Source organism: Caloenas nicobarica, chromosome 3, assembly GCF_036013445.1.
Source record: "Caloenas nicobarica isolate bCalNic1 chromosome 3, bCalNic1.hap1, whole genome shotgun sequence".
Taxonomy (NCBI): Eukaryota; Metazoa; Chordata; class Aves; order Columbiformes; family Columbidae; genus Caloenas; species Caloenas nicobarica.
The window spans coordinates 72,702,054-72,720,646 of NC_088247.1; the positions used below are offsets into that span (position 1 = coordinate 72,702,054).

The 18,593-nt window shown below is 39.7% G+C and overlaps 2 protein-coding genes across 2 annotated transcripts in view; one reads left to right on the forward strand and one right to left on the reverse strand.

Moving 5' to 3' along the window:
• The window catches only part of PRKN (parkin RBR E3 ubiquitin protein ligase), a 732,034-nt gene extending 718,435 nt beyond the window's left edge, over positions 1-13,599 (reverse strand). The window contains exon 1 of the mRNA XM_065631599.1: positions 13,492-13,599. Within this exon, the coding sequence (XP_065487671.1) occupies positions 13,492-13,498 (7 nt within the window). The 5' untranslated portion in view covers positions 13,499-13,599. The remainder of the gene's footprint in view (positions 1-13,491) is intronic.
• Positions 13,600-14,354: 755 nt separating this feature from the next.
• Positions 14,355-18,593, forward strand: part of PACRG (parkin coregulated) — a 232,700-nt gene continuing 228,461 nt past the window's right edge. The window contains exon 1 of the mRNA XM_065632369.1: positions 14,355-14,522. Coding sequence (XP_065488441.1) covers positions 14,376-14,522 — 147 coding nt within the window. The 5' untranslated portion in view covers positions 14,355-14,375. The remainder of the gene's footprint in view (positions 14,523-18,593) is intronic.

Consider the following 18,593-nt stretch of genomic DNA (forward strand, 5'->3'; position numbering starts at 1 on the left):
TTATTAGTATTTGAGTACTACTCAACATTTTTTTTATATAAAACTCTACACAAATGAGAAGAAAAAAAATTAAATCTTAAATGTATTAATGACATGATTTTGCAAAGCTAGTGTCACAAAATGTCCTGCTCGCTTTACAAGTTTCATGTCCTTCAGTCAGGTTACTACCTGGCTAAGAACCCAAATTCTCTGCAAAAGGGTAAGTATGTGAACATACAGCAGGTGTTCACTGATTTGATAATGCTAGATTAACTGTATGGTGTATCTTTAAAGTATCTGACATATACTTTTTAATGTGCAATTACATTTAACTTCATATTAATAATGAAAAGCAGTAATTAATCCCAAGATTAATTCAGAGGTGCAGTTTCATAATACCTAGGCAGAGCTACATGCACACCACAGTAGAAGCAACTTGTGTTAAGTATATGTAACTCTCAATAATTCTCAGGTACAAATGAGAGAATAAAGTTACAGATTGAAGCAGTTACCTGAATTCAGATAGCACAGGTAAACTTTCAGAGCAATGCTGGGATCAGCTGTGTGACTTCCATTGATTTTAGTACAGGTTATGCAAGTCTTGTATTTATCCCCAAAACATGTTAAGGCAACAGAAATGGCCCCTGAAGTGCCTCCCCTAAGCTTCGGATGTTTGATGAGATTGATGTGGCCAAAGCGCTGCGCTGTACTCTAAAAATTTGAGTTTTAACGTTACTTCAGAGCAGCACTTGGTACTTTTATAGGGCTGTAATGCATTTTCATTTTACCTGTATTGAAAAAAAAAATTGAGAACAGCAGGAAAGCAACTATTCTAAGAAAGCAGGGCATAAAATGTAAACATAATGCAACAAAGAAGCAAATGAAGAAACTCTTCTCTTCCTTATTAGAAATATGGGAAACAGATTGTGCTCATCTTGCTTAGGGCCAAGAGCCTCATTGTGTGGAATTCAGCCAGGCTCTGCCACACAGCTCACTAAGGAGTTTTGCTGTGTTAAAGAGTAAACCAGATGGGATATTTGCTTCCAACAAGATAATTCTAATGGAAATTGTTAAAAGTACTGTAAAAGAAACTTTTCAGCTTCTTCTGCTATTTTATTGTTTACAATGAGGGCAAGCAGAATGAAAAGTAGACTATAAAAACAAAAACAAAGAAAATTTTAAAACTTGAAACATTAATCATTAACCAATTTTAGAATTTATCTGACTCAGAACTGTCTCTCTTTACACAAAGCACACACCAGGTTAAAGGTAGATCTCACACAATAGCAGAGTTGGTACCAAGAAAGTACCTTAAAATTATGTAACGTCAAAATACTCAACTTGAAGGTCAGACTGGAGCTTCACACAGCTTGAAGAGAAAAATACGTAGCATGTCAACAGACTGCTACACCCAGGGCCTGGTAAGACCGTAACAAACATGGCCTGTTTGTTCAAGACCATTAAGACAACATCTCATGTTCTTAAAAGACCCCATATTTTCCAGGTGAGCTACAAAAGATCAAGAAAAAAAAGGAGTGCAGGTATAGTTCTTGTTCTTGACATCTTCTTCTAAATCTGACTAAGAATTTTTGAAGTGCCCTAACTGTGCTAGAGCAACATGAAGCTTGTTTTCCTTTTTATTTTTTCCCATCTTTTTTATCAATATCTTCAACTGTAGACCCTAAAAACTGTTCCTGGCAATAAACAGCTTTTTCAACAACCATATGATCACAAAACCAAATTTATTATTACAAGAAAAAAGGTAATAAAGGCAACATTTTGTAAACAAAGCAGCTTCGATACATACTGAGCCTACTATTTCTGAGAAAGATGGTCGATCACCATACAGAAGCAATCTTGTGCATCAGTTATCCCCAGCCAGTCTGGCAACAACTAAAAATTTACCCTTTACCATTAGAATGGGCAATAAATATATATATATATATATATATATATAGGGTTTTTTTAATCTTATCCTCTCAGACTTAAAACTGCTCTAAGTTCCTTTTTCTTCTTCAGGAACTGGTCTATACCAGACTTAGATATTCTAAAAAGTCTTTGACTTTGTCCTGCCATGTTTCTTCAATCAGTCAGAGAGCAGCTTGGAATGAAATTGATATGATTGGATAAAAGAAAATCAAATTTTTTCAACACTGAGTTCCAGTAATCTGATTATGAAGCTTTTAGTAATAGTGTAATTACTTTGAAGTTCTGAACATATGTTTCTACTGAGAGTATTCCACAGAGGACACTGTATCAGAAAAAGGAAGAAATGCAAACATAAATGTACCAAAAATATTTCAGCTCATCAAAAAAAATTAAAATTGAAAGGAGAACCATATGCCAGAGATGCAATGATGTCCAATAAGAATCACTTTTGCCTCCATCATCCACCATCTCTTTATTTAACACCAATGAAGAAAATAGAAAATACTTTTCCCATGACCTCAAAGTATATCACCAGAAACTTACAGGATTGGTATATTTAGAAAAGGAAAAAAAATACACAGAAAATGACTAAGACAGAAAGCAGCTGAACACTGTTGCTTGAATTTTGAAGGGAAAAATTCAATCACTGCTAATGTTTCCACTGATGGAAAGGGTGTCTTAGAGAAATAGCTTGCATAATAGCCTTGAAAAGCACTAGCATTTCAGTTTCTTGTGATACTTACTCTTCCGAAGTTAACTAAATATCCTTAGCTCTATACACTGAAAGTTATTAAATCTGATATATTAGTTCTGACACAAGACTGTTCTATCGTCTAAATTTACTAGAAAGAAAAAAAAAAAAAAACCAGTGAACTAAGAGCAGAAATTCACTACTAAGCAAAACATTTAGAAATGCTAAACAAAAGAGAGAAAGCTGCAGCATAAACAATATGGAAATATTGGAAAAAAAAGAAAAGAACTAGTGGAACTATGTCATCATGCAGAAAAGCTTTACGCTTTCAACAAAACACCCACACTGGTCATCAAAACAGTGATGAACAAAGCCAAGCATTATCTTGTTTCTGGAGAGACAAGTTCACTTTGTTTGTTTGTGGGCTTTATATACCACAAACAACTTAAAAATGTAAATGAATTTGCTTCAGTGCTCATCTATGCCATCATAAGCAAGTTTAGTATGCAAGCTCACTGTTTTACATAGTATACCAAAAAATTTCAGACATTTGTAGTCACATGAATAAGCTTTCATAGACAAACTAAAGCAAACGAGGATGTCTGACTCTTGTGAAAACAAACGTATTGTTCAAACCACCTTCACAAATAACACAGCAGAACCAACACCTTTTAACAGCAACTCCTCTCTATAAAGTTGTCCTTTCATTTCGTACACATTAATACATTATAACCTTGCTGTCCGTTAAACTGCCACAGACAAGCTCCTTCCTCAATTAGTATCTTCATTCATCTTTACCAGCTTCTGAAGCTCTTAATAAATCAAACCAACTTTTCTTTCATATACTCACACCAGGATTGCGTATACTCTCAGTAGAAGGGTTTAGGCTTTGATCTTGGAGGCAAAGTGTGACCTCAAATCATAAGAGAATATCAAAGTAATTTCCAAACACATGGAATACAGAGCATGTAAAAGTATTTTTGTTGTTTTCTTAGCAAAATATCTATGTTACAGGGACAAGTAACACACGAAAGAACTTTTGACATCTACAGAAAATAAACACAAAATCTCATTGGTCAGATTTCCAAAAACGGGGTTAAAAAGGAAGACATTAATGGCAAGGCACTCCTTGACAATGTTCATCTGATAACCAGCTTCCTTTCATCATTTCAACTTAGTTCAAACCAGCCAAGTATAGAAAATCATCAGTCTTCCTTAGCAACCATAACTGGAATAATGCTGAGAAGTGGGGGTTAAAAACTGTATGCAGGATCCAGATAATTTATTTTTGAGATGTTTAATGGGCAATGGCCCATCATTATTCTTAGATGTGTGTGTCTCCTCATCATTTCCCCCTCTCCAAAGATAAATGGAGAAGAAAATAATGGCATATAATATCACAATGTCAGGGTCATCAGAGGGAATGAAAGCTTTAAAATAGTTTGAGAGTCAGAGTTTAAAAATATTCCTCCATTGAGATTGTTAGCATGAATAGAGGTATTAATTTCTGCAGACAGCCTCAAATGGTTCCAAAGTCCAAGAGAGTGCTTTTGCTGTTAAAATTTAATTGCTTAGAGGTAACAAAGCAGGAAAACAGTTAACATGGTTAATTTCTCTGAAGCATATAATTTACAATGCCACTTCTTTTGGATGTTATTATGATATATTTAGAAGAAATTGCTAAATATTTTATGGCTTAGCCATGATAGGCATGTAGCCTCTGTAAAAAAGACATCACTGAAATGTCCTACATAAAGCTACTGTGTACTTAATGCATCATAATTGTGACAAGTTATTTACTGAAATCTTTGGACTGAATTCACGAGAATTCATTAATCAGACTGTTTTCTTCAGAAAACACGCATATTTACTAGCACAAATACCAGCTACCACTGTACAAACTTCTCAAGGGCATGAAATAAAAGCCAGTCTCACGATGAACTGTTCATTAATTTCTACCCTTAGGATTGCTGAACTCAAATTTAATATTGGACTAACGGCTGAAGAACTTGTGTTTCTTCTTGTCTCTTGTCATTTTAACAGAGATTTTGTAATAATGTGGCAAATATCTCACAGGTATTTTCATATCCCTCAAAGAAAAACTTTTGTGCTACAATTTTTCCTGCGTTAAACACTAACAATACTAATGTAGACTTGAACATGCTTATTGAGAAAAGTGATTCGACACAAGAATTACTGCTTAAAAGCCTGTTTAGTATAATCAGGCAGACTTCAGTCTGCCTCCAAAAGTGCACAGCAATTAACTAATTCTTTCTCCATCTTGTCCAGCCTCAGGAATAAAACAGACCAGAGGGTACTGATGGCTTTTTCTACAACAGATAAATCTGATGGATTTTTATCCTTATTTTGTAAAGTCATCACCTTTCTACTCCATTTGCACTGATCAAAATACAAAGGGACAGGGAGAGGCCCAAGGTACAACATTAGGAATCTGAAATATAGATAGTAAAGAAACTATTTTACTGTACTAAAATTTACTTATTAAGTTGTCATAAAACACAAACATTTGCAAGATGCCACACACTGTAATTCGGAAATCATGTATTGTGCAAAAATTGACAATTATATAATTAAAGCTTGCCTGCTAATTATCTCCAAACCAACCTTTATAGCGGCAGTTTGTGAATTCTGGGTATATACCTGCACATTTCTAACACTTCTATTTTTCCTTCTTTTAACGGAAAACTTCACACATCACTGGCTGCATTTTGTGTTTCAAGTTGTTTTTCAGTCCAATTATATTTATGTACAGTGCATCATAAAAAACCATTCAATAATAAAAATGATTGAAAAGAATGAACTATCTTTTACATACATCTGTTTGGCAAAGTAACAAAACAAAAAAAAGGCTCAAAACAACCCCAGCAAAACCAGTCATGCACATGAAATGTGAGTAGTCTTCAATATTCTGAGATTTAGGTTTTGTTTAATCAAGTTAACCATCAGAAAGATTATTCCACATGTTCATGAAGTAAGTGTAATAATGATCTGCAACTCAAACCACTATTCCAGTGAAAAGTATGTATTGTAGTGGAGCTACACATAGCATTACACAAACCAAAATAGAATACGAAGATGACAACAACAAAAGAAAGAAACCCAAATTCACAGCATGAGATCAAAGTATCTAAGTAGACAATTCCCAAAATACTTTTCCTTTGGTTGCTAAGCTGGCACCATTATTTTCTAGTCCAAATTCATTCAGGGAAATTCTGAAAGAGTTTGTCATTTTGCTTCCTCGAGGTTATTTTCATAACAATGAGAAATAGAAATGTTTATGCAGAAAGATTACCAACACACTGAAAAAGAGTGCAACACAGGAGTGATCAGTCATCCAGATAGCCAACACTTTCACCCATGCTCTTATTCTCCTTAACTTGATTACACCTGTATGAATCGTATTTCACTGTCAAAGCCCTTCGCAACATGTCTCTACTACCACCTTCATCTCTCATTCACTACAGAAATGCTGACCTGCCAATGTTAACTATCGATAGCCCGTCTTCTATATTTTTAAAACAATTTGGGGCCTTCTCCTTCTCCCTGCTTTTTGTTCTTTGAGAGATATTTCTCGAAAAATTCCATGAAGTTGATGCAATATTTTCCTTTAACTTCAGTTTTTTTTTCCTCCTGTAATAGCTATTGAACACTCAATAACAGGTTTTCAGGAATGTAACATTATTGCCAATATTGTTGACTAAGAAATAGCTCGGCCAATCCAATTATGGATTGTCACTTCCCTTGCACCAACACTAGTTCTCAGCTGATCCAATGGTAAGCAAAACAACCAACCAACCACACACAAAACCCAAAACAAACAAATGTCAACAACAAAAAAAACAACCAAACAAAAAACCCCCCACAAAAACAAAACCACCACACACAAAACACACAAACTACAGAAACCAAAAACCTCCCATGCTCCTAAGGAAGGTTTTTGACAACCCAGGTCACTTGAACAGGTCACTCTGGAGTCAAATTAGTATCTGTATCAGCTCAAGGAATATCCTGTTGTTTAGTAAGCAGGAAGGGAGGGCATCAAAATGTCCTCCTTTAGGGGGCAATCAGCTCCACTACACACCACAGTTTGTGACTCAGCAGTTTAAAGGGACAAGCAATGAAACAGGGCTAAGGTATGCCCCTTTAGTCACACCCACATAACTTTCATGTCACCACATCGTGAATTGACCCAGACTAAAAAGAAACTATTTCTTCTGAATCATTTTTCAACTTCACAGTGTGCCTGGAAAGAAGGTTGCTCTGCTGCAAAGGAAAGATTAGTTTGCTGGTGTAAGGGCAGGAATCAGTAGTGTCCAGCAAGAGATGCAGCAATACCTAAAGACAGCATTGTTGTAGCATAATTTTTAATACGAAAACAAAGCCTCTATGTTTTGAGGTACATATTAATTTTCATTCATCTCCTGTGTTATATCTACAATATTTAACACAGGTATTGGGGGTTTCTTTTCTGTATTTATAAAACTCTCATGTACTGTGGTGCTCAAATAAAGTGTTCAAATGCTTGGAACAATTCCTTATTAAATTGGCATTTTCATATGTTGAATCTGCAACTTGGATTTTTTGGCAGTTTTGTTTGTGGGTTTTGTTGTGTGGTGGGGTTTTTTTCCCTCTCCTCTTTTTTTGTTTGTTTGTTGTTGTGGTTTGTTAAGTTTCCTCTAACACATAAAATAGAAGCATTTGAAGGAATTGTTCATCAATAGTGTACATTGCTGAGCAATGTTGCAGGTTTTTTTACCTTGTTTGAAAATATATTCCCATAGTCTAATTTTAAAATTGTTGGATTTTTGGGGGAGAAAAAAAAAGTTTGAGAAACAACTATATACTGAATTTAGACATTTATTTTGCCTTTTAATTAAATCTTTCAGAAGCCTACTTAATCCTGCCATCTAAAAACAAAGCAAAGAAAAAAAAACTCCAAAAAATGGAAAGCGATTGAAGTTACAGAACTGCTAGCTTCCTATAGCAATAAACTAGTAAGAATAATATAAAATCATAAATAGCATTAGACTATATGTTAGCCTTGCCTCTTCTTCCAAATTGTAACACAAATATTTACTAATTTCACTAATACTTGCTTGACATAACACACAGTGAAACAGATTTAATTTTTATAAATAAAAGGGCAACATTGGGACAAGGTACCAACATAAAAGCTATATGCTGTTAAACAGCTGCACAAAGGGTTACTTGCTCTCTCTGACCAGCTCTTGAAGTCACATTCCCTGTTACAATCTCAAACGTCTCGACCACAGGACAGAAATTACCAACACTGCATCAAATTATACAGCTATAAACTTCTGCTGCTGAAAAACTTGTCTTATCAAATTAACTTAGGTACACAAGCCTCTATGAAGTTTTTGTCCAGCTCTTGTCAATTCACAAAGACTATCTTGTATCATCTTCAAAATACCACCAGTGTATTACACGTTCTGATTAATCTGTCTTCCTGAACCTGATACCAATATGGAAGAAGTATGAACGGGAAACTGGAATGCTACGAGGTCAACTGATGTCTTTCAAGTGCTTACTTAAAAATAAGCCCTCAGCTTGATTAAATCTTCATCTTTAGGTGACCACCTTTATTTTATCCTTTAAAGCAAATAAAAAATAAAAACAACAACGAAACCAAGCACACCACAAGCTCTATTGTTATTACCTATATGTTTTCTTTCCGAAGTAAGTTACCTCTAATGATTCTCTGTAATTGTTAATTAAATTATTAACTATTAATTTTCAGTAAAGTTTTTTAAGTTAACCAAAAAGTATTTCACACATAAAATCTTCTTTACAAAATACATTATCAATTCCATGCTCCATTTCTAAACATATTTAAATAACTCCCACCATTTCCTCATGTCTTTTACTTCATGACTATATCATTAGCTAACATTGATTTCTATCTTCTCTTTTAGTGGTAGAAAACTATTGTTCCTAAAATTATCATCAATAACCATCCTAAAATAACAAGGTGTATGTAACCTAGCTGTGGAATACATTTCATAAATACTTCAGGCCCTGTTCTGTATTTTTCATGGGTCCTCACAAAAGCTCTCCAACATGTCAACAGAGCATGACCAAGACCTCCTTACAAAGTAGCAGAACTATGACACCAGTGATAACAAACAAGCACAGTGCAATGCATCCGCATGAATGTTGTACTGAGTTTATCAGACTTAACAGTGTTCAGCCAGTTTAAAAAAAGTAAATAAAAGACTGAAATTGTGTAACATTGTCATACATTGTCATATAGATAAGCCTGTATTTAAAACAAAAATTAAAAAACAAATTAAGACCTAAGGTTGAGATCATAAGTATAAACATTTTTCTGCTCTGACCAAGGCAGAAAAATGCAAGCTAGTATTTTACTAATGTCACCTGTATAAAAAAAAATAAAAGAAAATTTTATCTTTCAGATATTGAAATATATAAAAAAGTTTTAGGAATCTGTGAAATAAATTCCTGAAAACTTCCAGACAAACGGCTGAACTAATGATCACTTTTTTCCAACAGAACTTAATTTCCAACTTTTTCCCAAATCTAAGTGTCAAATTTTAAGCATATTAATACCGCAAGTACCAGTATTAACCTTCAACTCATGATCTAAATGTAGGAGTTTCACTCCACTGTAAAGCTAGTCATGCTTAAAAATTTGTGCACTCTATGCACAACTCCAGTGAGTTTCTACTGCTATCCGAAAATCTAAGCATACTCTGCCTGGGGCTACTCTCTGTTCTTTAAGTCAAAAATATGACATAGTTAAGCTGTTTGAGAACTTACATGCATGTCAGTATCGACAGAAAAGGTACATTAAAACAATTGTAACATAAGGCAAAAGTGTGCAGATTTTTGTACCTTATCAGTTCTGGCACAGGCACCTCAGAGACACTACGAGGACAGAATTTACAATAAGTAATCAAATATTATCTTCTGCCAAAACTTCAGGTTTGGTTAAGATTTCATCCAAGATTTTTGCATAGTTCTTGACCACAACAGAGTAAGCTCTACGTATCAGCACATTGTTTAGGGCACTCAACTGCTGGAGTCTGCAAAACAGCTCTAGAAGATTATCTTAATCAGGGCTTTGTGTCAAAGCAACAGTCTTGTTGATCAGGTGAAAAAGCCACTGTGAGGAGTCACCAGCAGACCATACCAGCCACAAATGCTAAAAATGTGCTCTCAAGGCACCTAACCAGTGCGGCATCGCAAGAGATGGAGAAAGCAGGTAGTGACGACTCCAGCCAGTGCTCATCGGCCTCTAGGTTGATCACTTTTCTCTCTATTAGACATGAGTTACCACTAACCTCATGCTTTCTAAATTTTCTTACCTGCACTGCTGAAAAGCTTTGAATTAGCTGCAACAGGCATTTCCACTGAAGCACAATGAAGCTACTAGGAAACTATATGTGAATTCAGAAAAAAAATGGGGGATAGGAAGCAAAGTGACAAAGAAAGATACAAATCTGGAAACACGACATGGAGTCTTGTAAGCTTCAGGTACATGGTATTATAGAAGCTGTCCACAGAAACACTTTCATCTACAGTAAACTCTTTTGAAGACTGGCTGACAGAAGATAATGAAGTATGACACAGGTCCTTCAAGCAGTGGCTATTCAGTTCATTTAACTTTCATCACTGTTACAAAGATGGAAAGCAACATGAATTTGACTCCCCAGTGGCAAGTAATTTACGCAAGGATTCCTGTCTTGCATCAGTCAGAATACATACATACAGTATTTTCTAGTCAAAATAAAAAACCCACTACTTTAAACATTCCTTCATTTATATAATTATGTATTTTTCATTATTAAATTAAAAGTAATTTTATATAGAAGAGTTTCCTGAAATCCTTAACTGAACAGCACATGAGCAAGCAGTATAAATAAACTGTAACTTTAAAAAAAGCAATATATGTGCAAGTGAAAGGACCACTAAGGCATCATTCTGGCAACTCAAAAGCAAAGCACATTACAGAACAATCTTCTAAAAGCATTCATAAAAGCAAGAGCCACCATTTACCTTGATAAATACTTTTAAAGGTTTACCCTAGAATTAGAATTACAGAAGCACTGATGAATTCTGTGCAATGCCATGCATGTGTCAGCTGCCATGCACTTTGCAGATAAATTTGTCCACAGAATTTCTACACAAATGGACCGTTACATAATTAACTTGCTGTTATGATATTCTAAAAGCAGATGTCACACAGATAAAAATAAACACAGTTACATATTTTGAAGGCTTCCCACAGGGAATAACCTCCTACTGAAAATAAGCATATATGATTTTTTTTTCCCCCCAGGTAACACATTAGCACTCAGAAATCCATTCATAAGCAAATCTTTCTCCACAAATTTCTGTTCAGAAAACAAAAACTAACAAGGAAGGAGAATGTAATAAGAAACAGGATGGGAAATCATATGAAGACTATTAAAAGCCATTTATACAGGTCAATTGTCTAACCTCTTCTGGAACAACAGGTGCTATTGGAAGGAAGTCTTCCTCAGCAAACTATCTTTAAAAAATTCATGGGAGGAAGGGGAAACAAAAAGTTCAAAGAACCATGAGCACGGTCAAACACTTAGAAGAAGACTGAGTCAAACTGTTTTTCACTGGACAAAAAGAGTAACACCAGAGAAGAAAAAAAATATGAATACTAACATGTTTATCAAGTTTGTTCTCCCTATTTCAAAGCATGAGAACAAAAGGACATAAAAAGAAAGTACAAAATAGGAAACTAAAAATCAAAAGAATTGTTGTGTGTTGCACAACTATATGGTTGAATCCTTTGCCACAAGAACTCATGAGGAGATAAAGCGTTTCCAGAGATATGAAACTCCAAAACATTTTAGAAAATATACCATGTGCCTCACAGGATAACTCTTTCTGGCCAAAAAATTGGGTACAGATCACACAAATTATTTCATCCCTGCCTTCCTGCTCCCAATTTTGCCATGGTATTCCTAGTTCATAAGTGTTTAGAGGAGACTTTTCAGAAAGCAGGAAATTGGACTAGTTCTCTACATCATACACTTTGACGACAGTTCTTTTCTTTTCAGATTTTTTTTTTTTTTCACTGAAATAAAAGGCTGCTGCTTAAGTCATTTAAGGTGGGAACTCCTGCAAAGCTGTGCTTCTGAATTTGCAACTAATTGGTATGTATATTTCATAATCAATATTCACAAATATTTTCATCTGCCACAGTGAAAATAAAATCACAGTTCCTCCATCATATAAATATTATTTCAATGCATAGCGAGTAAACATTTAGATTTCAGTAGGAGGACTAGAAGCATTAACTCTCTAACCACATGGGTAGTGGTTATGCACACTCAACTTTTCTAAAGCATTCAAAAGCTAACACACATTGCAGCTCTGTAAACATATGTATTTTATATACTATAGCAAGAAATCAAATCCACAGAGGATATAACATTGCAAAATGAAAGATATATCTGACCGTCTGTGCTTTCCTCAAGCCAAGCCTTTAATTCAAAATCTTCTCTGCTACATAACAAAAAAAAAAAATAGTCCAAATGACAAGAAAACCCAGTAAGGTCCCCCAACTAGGAAGACAGGATTTACATAAATATTTATACAGAAAATAAGACTTAAATAACTGCTTTTAACTTTCTTTTTAGCTTTTGCAAAGCTGAAATAAAAAGAACATTACCCAAATACTTGAGTTCATACACCACTAAAAAAAAACATGCCAAGTTGAAAGACACATAGGATTCTTGGATAGTTTTGAAATTTTTAATTTAAAAACAACAAATATTTTGACAAACTACAAGCTTTCCGATTTGATCAGGTCTTACATAGACAGCAGCTATGACACACTGAAGATGACACAAACAGCAAGCCTGAAGAAGGCAAAGAATTGCCATAAGAGCATCTAGTACATTTTATAGCTTTTACTTTAAATTATTTACAAAATTTAGAAAGTGACAGCAAGATGAAATGTGTAATAAGAAGCAATGACTACAAAACAGACTCTGTAACTTGTGGGACCATCTAGGCATGGATTCATCTCACATGCACACAAAAAAAATCCACCAAAACCAAACCACACACAGAAAAAAACCCACTGCTGAAACAATTGATTCACATGTCATACCATCAGTGTTCCATGGGTGCAAAATACAACTCAAGGACCAAATGACCAAACTGCCAACATGATTAGGCCCAAGGTGCTTCTTTTTCAGGTCACTGTGAGCAAGTACCATGCCAGACCAATGACACAGATACATACTAGGCAAGGCCACAAAGGTTCACAAGTCACAGAAACCTTGCCCGACAGTATTTACAATCGATACACTGAGGGGAAATAAAACGTAATTTAAAAGTGACTTCGAACACAAGCCCCAGGATGACCGGTGGTGGGTCATCGCCCGTCAGAGGGGTACGGGAGAGAGCGTTGACCCCTCTGTACTTTGACCCCGAAGTCCTCTGCACGGCCCCGCCAAGCGCATGAAGGGCTTTAACAGGAGGCGCACTAACGAGGCGAGGTCACAGCCCGGCCGGCGCACCCTGCTCCGGCGCGGCGCCCCTGGGGCCGCGGCCACCGGGCGCCGCGCAGTGCCGGCTCGTCACGGCGGGGACCCCCCCGGGGCGGTGACCGCGGGCACCCGCCGCCACCACTCGCAGCGGAGTCCGAGGCGCCCCACTCCGCCGAACCACCAGGGGAGGCGGCGCGGGCGGCCGTACCGAGGGGAACCGAGAGGAAAATGAGGGGAACCGGGGACACCCAAACCAGCCCAAGCCGCCGTGGCCATTGCATCACCGGCAGCCGCGGCAAGGAAGGGCGGGGGGGGCAGGAAAGGGCGGATCTGCATCCGGGCTCGCTTACTCACCTATCATGGCGGCGGCGCGGAAGGAGGAGAGAAGGGCGGCGCGCGCGCGCACCGGTGCCGGCCGCACCCGCCTCTGGAGCGCTTCGCTGCAGCCCTCAGCACCGCGAGCGGCCGGGCCGGCTGGCGGCGTTTCTGCGTATGCGCCTCGGGGGGGCGCGGAGTCCTCTGGGTAGCGTAGTTCTTGCCTCACACCGCCCAGCTCTCCCCACGTGACCGCCTCTCCCCTCCCCCGCGTTAATTGATCTCCGTTAATTGATGCCGCGGGGCGGGGTGCCTGCCCGCTGTTCGGCGCACCGGCGCGCGGGCTGCACGTGGCAGCGGTTTGCCGCCTGTGCCTCGCCGGTTAAGCGCGTGCTTGCCCCGCGCACCCAGTCCCCGCCGGCACAGCGCCCGGCTGTTGACGCGTTGCCTAGTGACGGGCGCGAGGCCGGGGACGCGTGCTAGCGCCGGCAGCCGCCAGTGCCCGCCCCGCCCGTAACGACCCCGCCGAGGGGCCCCGGCGGGTGGCGCAGGGGGTGAGGCGAGAGGGGCGGGGGAGGACACGGGCAGGCGGGGCGGGAAAGGGTCCCAGAGCGGGGCAAGAAGTGCAGGAGCTGATGAAGGGCTGGGGAGCGAGGAGCGGGAGCGGCGAGGAGGAGCTAGACCAGCTGCGATGCTGAAGAGGGAGAGCGGGGGAGAAGGAACGAGGCGGAGATGAGGAGAGCTGTCAGGGGCACGGAAGGCGCGGGAGGGGTGTGTGGGAGGGTGTCCCTGGTTGGGACGGGAACAGAGGTAGACCTACTGTGTTTTCCAACTTATTGGGGCGGGGCGTTGACGTCTGTTTGTTTGTTTGTTTTTTCCAGTCTGTATTTTGCCTCTTGTCGGTCGAGGCCGCTGGTGGGGAGATGGTAGTGGAGAAAGGGGGCGCAAGCCCCTCCAAGTCCGTAGGTGACAGGTGCCCCCAGCAGCAGGAGCCCTTGGGGCAAGAGAAGAAAAAGAAGCAGCTGGTCGCCGAGGGATTCACTATTAAAGCCATGATGAAAAACGCTGTGGTATGTTTGCTGTTAGTATAGAAGTGATGTTAATTAGTTTATTTTCACGTGTCCAGGAAGCATAGTAAGTTAGAGCTGGGGATAAAGCATGTCATGAAGGTGTGTGAGTTGCTAAAACTTTACCTGCAGTTTGCTGGTTGCTGAAATTAACTTCAGGCTTTACAGAAGTTTTATCATAAGGTAAATGCCAGTGCTTGTGGAAATTGTGATGCTTTGCCTTGAAGAGTATTGCTTTGGTGCTACAATTTTTCTGTATTGTTTTGTACTGGCAATGCACGTTCTATTAAACTGTCAGCCTATAGAATTGTGTGCAAGGCTTCCTACCTTGCATTTAGCAAAATGCTGTCAAATGATACTGTAGTATTATTTGAAAGTGTTTTCATATACTGGGACAGTGTGGCATAAATTTGATGTGAATATCACATAGGCTGGCAAAGATCTGGAAAATAGGTTCATTTTAAAAATAAGCTTGAAAAAGAACAAAACGCTTCCACACGGTACAGGCGAACACTAAACAGGAAACAAACATTAGTTCCCCATCTCATAATTCAAAGACAAAGAGGAGTTGATCCAGCAAGCTTCACTTTCAGTGACAGAATTTAGAGTGCGGAAAAATTAGGCCTTTCAAATTGCTTTAGATTGTTTTATTTCTCCACTTTTGTCAGATTTTAAACATAAAAAAGCTTCAGCTGGTACAGAACACATACATTCAACATGTAAGTATATGAGCTACTATGAGCAGACATCTCTGCTTAAACTCCTGAATTGTAGTTTTCTTTATTTGGACACAATTCAAGATGTTAGCAAAGTCTTGTTTTCTCAGGGTTTTAAAAATTTTATATACTCTTCTGAGCACAGTTATGAAATACATGATTTCCCTTGTTCTGCTGAAACAGTCTTCCTGTTGCAGTCTTTCTGGACTTGTGATCTGTAAAAGCATCCTCTTAAAAACACAAACAAATCCATCTTTAAAAAAATCTTAAATGGAGGAGAAATTGTCTGTACTAACAGCTTTCTCCTTACTAGTAAAATTTTGTTTTAAAGCTTGTTTGGTTTGTTTGTTTTTAGTTCTAGAGATATGTGGAATAGACTGTAACACTTCAGTGAGTTTAAGGATTAATTTTTAGCAGACTTTTCCTCTTCTCTGGAAAAAAAATCAAGTCATTGATATTTGCATGTATTTGTTTACACCTTCATATGTAAAAGATGCATGATTTTGTCTAGAAGAATCAGCAGTTTCAGTGGAGTTTGAGAAATATATATTTAATTTTGAAAAGCATTGCATTCTGAACATAACCAGCTATGAGTTTAATCAAAATTCAGGTTTTATTTTAAATATTTATAGAGTTTTAACTTCTATGGCTGCAATTCTAAGTTCCTAAACTTTAACAGAATGTTAAATTATTGTACAGTCATTAAGCAACAGCAGACAGGTAAATCTGCTGCTTTTGGAGCTATTCATTGAATCACAGAATCACAGAATGTTAGGGATTAGAAGGGATCTCAAAAGATCATCTAGTCCAATCCTCCCACTGGAGCAGGAACACCTAGATGAGGCTACACAGGAATGTGTCCAGGCAGGTTTTGAATGTCTCCAGAGAAGGAGATTCTACAAAACCCCTGGGCAACCTGTTCCAGTGTTCTGTTACCCTCACTGAGAAGAAGTTTAAGTGGAACCTCTTGTGTTCCAGTTTGAACCTATTACCCCTTGTCCTATCATTGGTTGTCACCGAGAAAAGCCTGGCTCCATCCTCGTGACACTCACCCTTTATATATTTATAAACATTAATGAGGTCACCCCTCAGTCTCCTCCAAACTAAAGAGACCCAGCTCCCTCAGCCTTTCCTTATAAGGGAGATGCTCCACTCCCTTAATCATCTTTGTTGCCCTGCGCTGGACTCTCTCCAGCAGTTCCCTGTCCTCCTTGAACTGAGGGACCCAGAACTGGACACAATATTCCAGATGTTGTCTCACCAGGGCAGAGTAGAGGGGAAGGAGAACCTCTCTCGACCTACTAACCAAACCCCTCCTAATACCCCCCAGGATGCCATTGGCCTTCCTGGCCACAAGGGCACAGTGCTGGCTCATGGTCATCCTGCTGTCCACCAGGACCCCCAGGTCCCTTTCCCCTACACTGCTCTCTAAGAGGTCATTCCCTAACCTATACTGGAACCTGGGGTTGTTCCTACCCAGATGTAAGACTCTGCACTTTCCCTTGTTATATTTCATTAAATTTTTCGCTGCCCAACTCTCGAGCCTGTCCAGGTCTTGCTGGATGGCAGCACAGCCTTCTGGCATGTCAACCACTCCTCCCAGCTTGGTGTCATCAGCAAACTTGCTGATAGTACACTCAATTCCCTCATCCAAGTCGTTGATGAATATATTGAACAATACTGGCCCCAGTACTGACCCCTGAGGCACTCCACTAGATACAGGCCTCCAACTAGACTCCGCTCCATTGACCACGACTCTCTGGCTTCTTTCCTTCAGCCAGTTTGCGGTCCACCTCACTACCTGATCATCCAGTCCACACTTCCTCAGTTTAGCTGTGAGGATGCTGTGGGAGACGGTGTCAAATGCTTTACTAAAGTCAAGGCAGACCACATCCACCACTCTGCCGTCATCTATTGACCTCATTATGTCTTCATAAAAGGCTATGAGGTTGGTCAAACATGACTTCCCCTTGGTGAAGCCATGTTGACTGCCTCTAATGACCCTCTTATCCTTGATATGCCTTGAGATGGCACCAAGGATAAGTTGTTCCATCACTTTCCCAGGGATGGAGGTGAGGCTGACCCATCTATAGTTGCCCGGGTCCTCCTTCTTGCCCTTTTTGAAGACCGGAGTGACATTTGCTTTCCTCCAGTCCTCAGGCACCTCTCCCGTTTCCCAAGACTTGGCAAAGATGGAGGAGAGTGGTCCAGCAATGGCTTCAGCCAGCTCCCTCAGCACCCGCGGGTGCATCCCATCTGGACCCATGGATTTATGCATGTCCAGATTGCTTAACTGCTCCCTAACCCAGTCCTCATCAACTAAGGCAGACTCCTCCATGCCCTGCCTTCCTCTGGGGCCTCAGGGGTACGGGGCTCCTCAGGACAGCCTCCGGCAGAGTAGACAGAGACAAAGAAGGCATTCAGTAACTCTGCCTTCTCTGTATCCTTTGTCACCAGGGCACCCACCCCATTCATCAGTGGGCCTACATTGCCTCTGGTGTTAGTTTTATCTGCCATGTATTTGAAAAAGCTCTTTCTGTTGTCATTGACCCCTCTCGCCAGGTGTAATTCTAAGGAGGCCTTAGCTTTCCTAGTTGCCTCCCTACATCCTCTGACAACAGTCTTATATTCTTCCCAAGTGGCCAGCCCTTCCTTCCATGATCTGTAAACTCACCTCTTCCACTTGAGCTTACCCAGCAGTTCCTTGTATAACCACACAGGTCTGCTGGCTCCCTTCCTTGACTTCCTACATGTCAGGATGCTCTGATCTTGAGCTTGGTAGAAGCAGTCCCTGAATGCTACTCAACTATCTTGGGCCCCTTTACCTTCAAACAGCCTTGCCCATGAGATTTCCCCTAGCAATTGTTTGAAAAGGCCAAAGTTTGCCCTGCTGAAGTCCAGGGTTGCAGTTCTGCTTGGTATTCTGTTCCCACCACATAAGATTATGTTTTTTTGGAGTGGACCCCAGGAAACCATCTAACTCAACTTCCCATTTGAAGTGTGCCTGTCACTAGCACTAGATCAGGTCAATCATGGGTTTCCCTGGCTAAGCTGTGAAACCCTCCAACATCATCACAGATTGCTTCACCTCTCTGGGCGAGCTGTTTCGTGGCTGCCCTGCCTGCCCACCCCTCTCCGTGCCTCCTCAGTGCCCTGTCGGATGTAGGGTTTACAGTGTTCTGACCCGCTCTACACATTCTGCTCATAATTGGGTTGGATGCCCTGAAACTCTGAGAGATCCTGCAAGATTTGTAGTGCCAGGGCTGTATTTTTTAAAAGCTCTGAGGACAGGCAGCCACTGGAATTATTTTCCAAGGGTCAGTGTGCAAAAAAACAGGATAGAGTAAGGAATATCTCA